General features: G+C 49.9%; 1 protein-coding gene across 1 annotated transcript; it reads right to left on the bottom strand.

Annotated features, from left to right (window-relative positions):
- Positions 1-792: 792 nt before the first annotated feature.
- Adm (adrenomedullin) lies at positions 793-3,011 on the bottom strand. The gene is made up of 4 exons (XM_050163400.1): positions 2,801-3,011; positions 2,245-2,364; positions 1,951-2,100; positions 793-1,768 (listed from the first exon to the last, which is right to left on the bottom strand). Exons 2-4 carry the CDS (start codon positions 2,340-2,342, stop codon positions 1,462-1,464), a joined length of 555 nt encoding a protein of 184 aa, XP_050019357.1. The 5' UTR covers positions 2,343-2,364; positions 2,801-3,011; the 3' UTR covers positions 793-1,461.
- Between the last annotated feature and the right edge of the window lie 6,799 nt (positions 3,012-9,810).

Genomic DNA, 9,810 nt, shown 5'->3' on the forward strand with positions numbered 1-9,810 from the left:
AGAGCTGGAAGGGGAGAACAATGAAGGTCTCAGGCCCTGCGAGGCGCACGGTTCCGGCTGCACGTCCGTCCCGCCCGCCTCCGGCCGGCAGCTGCTCGCTGCACAGCGTGTGGGCGCTGAGTCACTGTCTCAGCACAGGGAGCCCGCGTGCAGGTCGGGGGGAGCCTGGTTGGCATCTGCAAAGTGCTTTTTTTTTTTTTCTTCTTTCCTCTTTCATTAAGGCTGTGTGCTGACTCCCACGTAGGAGAACTTATTAAATCGCACGTACAACTCCACCGCTCTTGAGGGACCACTCACGATGACCAGCAGGGGGCGCCACAGCTCCATTTATGGATGTTAGGGCCCAGTGAGGACTTGGGGCTATTAGCAGAGGGTTTCCAAGAGACGTGCGAACATTTTACAGCGGTAAGCTTTTAACTTTAGCTTTTAACTTTAAGTCCCACAGCTGCAGCATAAACTTTCTACTTAGAAAGCCTCGAAGATCCCCATAAGTCTTCAAACAGCACTTTGGCGCAGGTTCGGTGAGCAAGCCCATAAAATTGAGTATGTGTTGCGCAACCAAGAGAGTCCAGGCTCGCCTAACTACTAGGGTTCATCCTACCCACGCGAGGCGGTGTCTTGCCTCCCACCCAGGACACGCACCTTGTGCACCCACATGGACAGGACAACAGAACTCGTGAAAGATAAGCCTGCGCATAACGAGATTCCCAAAACAAAAAGCAAGATCCCAACACTCCCAGGCGATCTAAACCAAGACCATCTTTCCCCAAATGGATGAGCCGAGAGAATGAATCAGCATTGAGACAGTTTATTGGTTTGCTTTTTCCAAGATCACATATTTTATGTAAATAGATTATACGTAGACACAATGTTTTTTCTTCTTCCACAGGCGGTAATCAGGCGCTCTCCACCTTACACACACACACACACACACACACACACACACACACACACACGGAACCAAACAACCTTACACCTCGCTGAGACATTCACGTCTTAAAATAGGGGAAGGTGACAATATAATCGCTTTAAAATGCCCTTAATAGAATATATAACGTACAAAAATATCTCTATATATTTGAAGTTACAAAAAAAAAAACAAACCTCTTCACACCAACAAACTTAAATATGATAGTTACCTTTGGCTGTACAACAAGCATTGCACTTTTCCTCGCTAGGTTTTGGAAAGTTCAAGTAGTAATGAGGCTTATGCCCCGTGAGAAACCAGTTTGTGAGCGGGCAAGGCAGTGGCTCAGACCCCTGCCCGAAGGATGATGCCTGTAATTTTCAGTTTCTGTCGTGAGCCTGGCTTGATCTTGGGTTCTTCTGCCTCCCCTGGGGGCAGCCAGGCAGATCTCTGCTGGATTGTCTCAGTCCGCCCTGGGTGCGAAAGCTCTCTGATTCCGCAGGCGCCAATGGGACACTCGCCCGACTGTTCAATGCTGCCACTGCACCTAACTCCTAAAGAGCCTGGAGATGATTCGATTGCGCCTGGGAGGCTGGGGCTGCGTGTGTCTGCTCCTGGGAGGACACCACAGTCCGGGCAAGGAGGATCTCTGGCAGGGAACGCCGGCGCCGGCGGCCGTAGCCGTGAGCACTGATCTTGTTCCTGGGGGCAACGCCGTCCTTGTCTTTGTCTGTGAACTGGTAGATCTGATGGGCTAATTTCTGCACGGTGCAGGTCCCAAAGCGGCATCCAACGCTGCGGGAGCCCTGGTTCATGCTCTGGCGGTAGCGTTTGACTCGAATGTGGGTTATGCTCTGAGGGCTGCGGAGGGAGAAGGATACTTGAGACCTAATCAACCAGGGCTTTGGTCCCAACCACCTGGGACCAGATCCACGCCGAACCTGAGGGAACCTGCTTCCTCCCCCAGAGCTGCAGTCCAGCCGGGAAAACTCCCCGGGCCAGGGCAGTGGAGCGGGCTCATCCTCTGCAGAAGGCATAGTTACCTGGCTTGTGGGGTGCGAGATGTGCTCTCCTTGTCCTGGAGCTGAACAAGAGTCTGAGTCGGGACCATCTTCTCATCAGCGAGCCCCGTGGGGTAGCTGCTGGGTACTTGCAGTTCCTTCTTCCCATGACTTAGCGCCCACTTATTCCACCTAGAAAACACAAGCAAGCAGATGCGTTTGGCATGTGTTCGAAGTGTCCCAGTCAGCTCCTGTATCCACTCCCTTCTAACCCCTCTGGGCCATCCGTCGGTTTTCCCTTACTGCCTGCTATTATTAGAACTGCCCCAAACTCACTTCTTTCGGAACTGCGAGGATGCCTCTAGCCGTGCGGTGTCTGCGCCTAGGAAGGCGAATGAACCCAGGAACATCAGGGTGACGGTAACCAGCTTCATTCTGTGGCGATGCTCAGATACCCTGGAAAGGAGCAAGGAGCCTAGTGTGAGCAACCATGTCTGCTGCACAGTCCTGGTGGGGCACGAAGGGCGGCGGCAGTGTGTGTGTTGGGGGTGGTGGTGCCGGCTCTCTACCGGGCTCACTTGCTTATCTCCTCCTGGCACAGAGAGGCGCCGGAGGCTTTTGCACTGGCCGGGTGGGTGACAAGCAAGGCAAAGGAAGCCACTGTACAGTGCCAGGCTTCCAGAGGTTTCCAACTCAACTGCTAGGATCGTAGCCCAGCGAGGAAAGATTTCATGAGAGCTCCAACTGGGTGCAAGAGCTAGACTTGGGGCATGAGGTGTACTCTGCAGTGGACACCCCAAAGTGATTTGCTCCCCTTGTCCAGCGCTACAAGTTTTTGGCCTTTTGTGAAGCCGCCCTCCTCCCCAGCGAGCTGGAGGCCAGCGGTCCTTACCTCCTGAAGGGATGATTTTTCAAGCACTTGAAGGACACAGTCCGAGACGTCCTTCTGACAGTGGCAAAACCCCAAAGTCCAAGACTGACAGCGATGAGAATCCAGGAGCGGTTAACGCTGGAGCTGTTCTGCTTAGCGTCACCAAGAAACCACTGAAGAGCCAGTGCTGGCTCCTGCCCCTTTATACGCGCTCAGGGGGGCGGGGCCTGCTCTGCCCCGGAGCCCTCCCTTCCTCCAGAGTGCTAGTTTCTAATCTGTTCAGCCCAGCAACTTGCCCGTGGGTATGGGGGTAGGGGTAGAGGTCCTTTGTGGCCTGGGGTCTCAGGAATCTGCCCTGGGAGATTATACTGGTGCGGGACTTCCGTTGCCTCAATTTCCTGGCATAGGGTTCAGACAGCGAGACGGGAAGGAGGACCAGAACAATTTGGGGTGGGGGCTATCTTTTTCCTAGAATCAGAATGCTGATCTGAGCTTTCTGGATAGAGCTGTAAGAACCTGGGGACGGGTGGGACACATGACTAACCTAAACCCTGGATTTAGGGAGCTGTGTCGTCGTCTCCCCCTCCCCAACTGGGCCGCGCCCCCTGCCGGCTTAGCACCTGACTGAGCCTGGACCCCTCACCTCTGCCCTCAGGGTACACCCGGCAGGATGAGGTTCAGACCCCCTGACCGAGACTGAAGGGTTTCTTGATGGGCTAGCTAGTAAAATTTCGTAATAGGACAAAGCTGGGAGCAGCGAATTGAAAACTGGGGTTTGGAGAGGGTAGTTATCTGAAGATTCAGAACTCACATTCCAGTTTGGAAATACAGGAATAGCCAAAACTAGGAAGACAGTTTTGTTTTCCTCCTTGTAATACTATTATGCCTTATAAGGTTACAACCTGCGAGTTGGCCTGGCTGCCTTCATTCATCCATTGTAAACGTGAGGAGTGACTGACAGGGAGCACACTAATGCTTCACGTATGTTAATCGCTTTACCGTCGGCAAATCCCAGCCAGATCCCAACCTCTTCTGATCTTTGCACACACTCCGGAGCTGAGGTTCTCTTGTACTAAAGTGAAGTTCAGAGAAGGGAAGGATATTGATTGCTGTGTCACACCAAAGTTGGGAAGCCAGCGTCCGAACTCAAAAGCCTTGGGTGCCACGGCCTGAATTCTTCGAGCTGAGGGGTCACCATTCTCGTCAAGGGGGAGAGGAGAACTCTGGCCCCCGCCCAGAGATATGTGCTAATTCATCATGAATCAGTTCGAACACGTTTGGCTCCTCAAGATTCTTGAGTTCACTTACTTCCCTTCTAGGGCCAAACTGAGCGACAAGGCGCAGCTCCGCTCGCAGGTCTCCCGTGTCACTAACCACCACCTTCCTGGAAGGTCCCAAAGTTAAAGACATTGCCTACCCCAGCTCCTAGTCCTCAGTCCTGGCGATCTGGACACAGACAAGTCATGCCCTGTTCCTAGCGTCCCAGGCAGACCTCCAAGCTTCCTACCTGATCTGCCATTAAGAGTTCTGAGGACCCAGCGCAAAGCCGGCTGGGCATTGTGTCCCTCGGACCTTGCCCACACCGAGGTCTGGGCTGAGCCTTACTGGCTCAACCCACTTTTCACTCTCCAGGCTGAAGAGCGGACATTGCACCTGGGCGAGAAATGGCCGCACTGTGTTACTTATTCTGGGGAATCTTCCTACAACAGGAGAGCTGAGTTCCACCTGGGGTGGGGGGTGGGGGTGGGGGAGACAGATTCCAGGCTCTGGTTCTGGTAGGGGCTTGGGACACGAATGTTGAAAGGGCTGCAGCTAGGCGAACTGGCCGCTTTAGGGCCTTCTGGGCCGCGGGACAGTCACCGCAGCAGCCTCGGCGAGGCGCTGGGGTGTCTGCACCACCGACCCCTGGTAGTGCACAGCGCTGCGGGGTTCCCGGGAACCCCAGCACTTCGCCACAGTTTTTTCTCGCATCTGTCTCTTCCCCCTGCCCTTCCTTTCACTTCTTCCCGGGATCGTCTGTCGACGCAGGGGCTGTCAGTCCCTGAGAATATGACCTACCTGTCGCCAACTTCCCGCTGGCCACGTCAGGTTTTACTTTCATTTCCCTGGCCCGAGCCTCGGTCAACCCAGGAGGTCAAGGACAGCCGGGCATTGGCCCACAGCCAGGGCAAGTCTCGTGAGCTGAACTCCTTCTCACCAGTCCCTACCAGCCTTGAGGGGACTGTCTGCAGAGAATCCTGCCCGGGCTGAATCTCATTGCCTCCTCGCTTCGCATTTGAGGAAAGTCGGTGACCCGAGGTTAGCTCTGGTTTGAGACATGACCGCCAAGTATTCTTAGTCGAAATTTGTTGTTGTTGTTGTTGTTATTATTATTCGAGTAGGATCCCTGTAGTCCAGGTTGGCTTGTGAAACTAAGTAGCCGAAGATGACCTTGAACTTCTGATCTTTCCGCTTTAGTTCTGTCCACTGACCTACGCCCTGGAGTCCCCCACACCCTTGTTGCTACCCATCCTGCCCCCCTTCTTTTTAAGCCACGGATGGTTTCAACAAGGAAGTGAACCCAAGGGTGGAGGGAAGGATTCCGTGGCTTGGTTCCACCAGAGCTCCTGTGTGTGCACCAGGGTTGGCACTGTGCCAGGAATCCTCACCTGAGCGCCCTGGCATGAGTCTTATCGGCCTGGGCGCTCTTCACCGCGCTGGCACTTCAGAGATTGTCGCCTGAGAAGCAAGCCAATTCTTTTTTTTAGGTGAAGCCCCAGACTGGCAACTTGGAGGATTTTGTCAGAAAATCTTCGAAAGCGTCTGTATGATTGTGGTTTGCGTGGGTGGGCAGCCTCTGCCAATGAGCTCCCCAAAGTGCTAGAGGGTGTGAGTGCTAAGAAGATGAGGCATTCACCATGTCTGGCTACCCACTTCTTCCTTCCCTTTTTGTGAAAATGAGTTAGGTACTTTACTTAATCACAAGTACAGGGGGAAAAATCACTAGAATATGTTCTGGGTTCAAGGTCTAGAGAAAATGAGGCAGTGGGGTCCTGGCCGCCATATTTTCACAGAACTGCATCCATTCAAGCGCAGTGGTTGGAAATTCACATTGGGCAAGCGAGCAAGCAAGGAAGTGAAGGAAGAAACACGTTTAAAATCTTCCCGGCAATTAACGAGGATCCACTCTGTGCGTACGTGTGTGCGCACGCGCACACACAGTCCTAGAATTCTTAAACAGTGTTGATGTGTACTTGCTGTCACCATACAGATAACTAAACACACAAAAATGCACATAATATACATATACTCTTAAAAGCTTGCTGAATAATGGTATTTTGATGTCTTCTTCACATTCTAACTGAATTCTTTTTAGGCCCTAAATCTGAACCCAATTCTTAGCAATGTTTGGAGCTTTTGTTTGTTTGTTTGTTTTGAATGTGTGGTTTTCTTTCTTAGTTAACAGTGTGTACGCATCCCTAACACTAGGATCGTCATACTCAGGTCTTTAAAAAAGTAATGAGACACAATAGATAGTATTACCAACGTTAGTCAGTAAAATGCAAGCCACTGTGTTTTGTGCAATGATCTCAGATGCCTCTTTTCAAACAGGAAATTTTATGATGCATTTTTATTCACGAGGCACAACATGCCTGTTAAGCCTAGGGCTTGTTTACAACATTCTCTTGAAAACAAGGTTCAAGATGCATCCTGAAGTCATAACATCAAGTGGTTCACAGAGAGAACACAATCAGCTTTTCGGATTTGGTCTCCTGGGGATAAGTAAGACAGGATGCAAAGCCCAGAGCATCTTCCGGGGATCTGACTTCTCACAAAATCTAATGAAAATAGAGATTCTTCCCAGAAAAAAAAAAAAAACATGCACATGAAATCAGCTAAGTATAAAGAGGAGATGGGCCGGGTTAAAATCCCTGGCACCAGATAACAGCACTATTTCTGTAGTTGTGACTTCCATCTTGTTTAGAACGTCAGAGACAGGAAGACTGTTATCCCCTGGCTTTGAGGCAGAGCATATTCATAAAGAAAAGCAATGCTTTTGTTCCTCCTCCTCCTTTCCCTCCAGTATGAGAAGCAAGTGTTCTACTACGGAGCTGCTTGCCTAGCCTGTGCACAAACAGGCAGATACAGATAATCTTTGCGTGTGATAGAGGTGGATGCTAACCCTCACTGAAGCTTAAAGAAAGTAACTTGCTGTGAGATAAATGAAAGAGACCACAAAGAAGGCAACAGGCATAGAGGAGGCTGTTCTACTAACAGCAGAACTTGGGAAAATTAGGAGGTAGGGACTTGTTGAAGGAGGTGTGTCACTGACGGTGGGCTTTGAGGTTTTAAAAGCCCACACCATTCCCAGTTAGCCCTCTGCCTCGTGCTTTTAGACCAGCTACTGCGCTAGTGCCACGCTTGCCTGTCTGCCTGCCTACTTGCCTGCTCCATGGTCCCCGCCAATCTTGGACTCACCCTCTGAAACGAGACTCTAGGTACCTAACCAACTGTTTCTTCTGTAAGTAGCCCTATCACGATAACTAAGCACAGAGACAGGAAAGTAACTAAGACAATGGGTTTGAAAAGAAGAGAGAAATGATTTGGTGCATACTTATCTCAAAGATCCTATTGTCCAGTCAAATTAATAAGATTTCAGAAATAAAAAATGCATATTTTACATAAAAAAATTTAAAAGATAGTTTCGAGGGTTGGACATAAGCACTTCTGTACTTCTGGCACACAGGAGGTTGGGGCAGGAGGATTGTGAGCTTGGGCTATATGGTGCGATCACCTCAACAACAATCATAACAAAAGAACAAACAAAAATTACTTTGAAGTGGAGAGGGGTAGCTAAGTGGTGAAACACATGCTTAGTGGGCACAAGGAAGGCTCTGGATCCCATTGCCATCTCCAAAATAACAGCCAAAGAGGAAACTCAGCTCAAGTAACGAAGGTGGTAGATGGCTTTGAGGAGCAGGAAGGGCGGGATGGCGGTAGCACCCAAGGTAGATTAGAATGCGCACTATCTCCTCACCATCTGAACCCCCACCCCCCCACTCCAGGGTGCACACACACTGCACCAACACAGCCAGCCTTGTGGACGTGCGTCCTGTTCAGATGCATGGGGACCTGCGCCCAGAAGAGCCTGTGCCTGTTTTAATGTTCTGCTGTAGCTCTTGTGCAATCCCTAGCTTTTGAATAGGGGCTCCTTCACTTTCATTTTGCACTGGACTCTGCAAAATTATGTAGCCAAGGCCTGTTCACCAAACATGCAATCTAACTAAAAGCAGCCTATAAAACCTCACAGTGCCTATTTATACTGTAGCAACTGCAGTCACGGGTACTTCAGATGAATGTCGAGATTCCATGGTCTACGACACATTTCTTCAGTCATCTCCGAAGTTTTCGTCCCTGCACCCCGGACATAGTTCTATGTGAAAATAGTGTGCTTGGTACACACATTTAATTTTAAGGCAGGGTCACTAGCCTGCTTTTTGTCTTTAGGTTTTACACACACACAGACCCACACACACACACGCACACACACACACACACACACACACACACACACACACACACACATATATATAGAGAGAGAGACTGGGAATGTATATCAGTTCAGTTGCCTTGCATATTCAAAACCTTGAGCTTGGAACACAGCTGTAATCCTAACAAGGAAGTGGAGTCAGGAGGTTCAGAAGTTCAAGGTCATCTTCGAGTTCTTTGAAAGTCAAAGGCTAGCCTGATCTTAAAAATGTTTTACATACACAGAATCATATTTTCCAGACATGGAACTCATGAAGAGGGGACGAGGTACGGAAGGTATTCTAACTATCAAGACGGGAGGTGACGAAGATGTGAGGGTGGAGTGGATGTGTGGGAAGCAGGAGCAATAGGGCTGAATGACGAGTGTGGGGATGAGAGAAAGACCAGCAACAAGGGTAGCAGTCATTAAGCTTCTGGCTTAGGCAACCGAGTGGTTAGAGATGTGGCAATGGAGCAGGGAATTTTCCACTGCAGCTCTCAGTCCCCTTTGTTATGGGTTGGTAGATGCAATTTGAAGGCCCCCTCCACCCCACTTCGGTCTTGCCTGCAGGACATATGGTCAGATCCAACTTTCATACTGCCTCCCTGAACTGCAGTGGCTAACCACAGGAAGCACTTGAAATGACTGTACAGTTAAACCACTCACCTCACCGCAGGCCACTGGAGGAGTACAGGGTGAGAAATCTTCCTCTCGGGTAATCAGCTCTATTTCGTCTTCTAAGGTAAGAGAGATTGCCATCTCTCCCGCGTGTGCTTCATCACTGGCTGTATAGCCTTCTTCCCTTCCAGTTCCCAGCCTTCAGCAAAACAAATCTGGACTTGCTTTGTTCTTTCCCTGATGGTGGAAGATGGAGGTAGTTATCTTAGGGGATGGGATGGCCTCCAGCCAAACGCGCAATCAGGCTGCCTTGTCCGGGCTTATCAGTTTCAGCAGCCAGGCGGTTGCTGGGTGAGAAAACAAAGCAGAATTCAGTGGATGCTAATGTGTTCATGTGTAGATAGGAACACTAGACAGGTACCTTAGGACAGGCGAAAACCTCGTTTACAAAAAGGCCATTTAAGTGTCCGCTAATCTACCTAAGACCTTAAGAGAGTAAATATACCTGGGAAGGTAGCGCTTGATTGTAGGTTTGAAAACAACATTGATAAAGTAATCAAACAGATAAACTTGCAGGGTAGAAATGTAGCTTAGTAGAAAGGAGAGCAATTATCTTGGGTTTCATTCTTAGCATCAGAAGAGAAACACCAACACTTGCAAATAGAATTTAAATAATATGCATTTAAAAAGCAAACGGGGCTAGAGAGCTGACTTGGTGGGCAAAGAGAACTTGATTCTCACCCAATGAACTAAGTTCAGTTCTCAGTCCATGCTGGGTAGCTCACAATAGTCTGTAACTCTAGGTCCAGGGGCTCTGACACCCTCTTCTGGTCATCACAAACAAGAGAGAGAGAGAGAGAGAGAGAGAGAGAGAGAGAGAGAGAGAGAGAGAGAGAGAGAGAGA

Source organism: Alexandromys fortis, unplaced genomic scaffold, assembly GCF_014885135.2.
Source record: "Alexandromys fortis isolate MF-2015 unplaced genomic scaffold, M_Fortis_MF-2015_v1.1 scaffold_129, whole genome shotgun sequence".
Taxonomy (NCBI): Eukaryota; Metazoa; Chordata; class Mammalia; order Rodentia; family Cricetidae; genus Alexandromys; species Alexandromys fortis.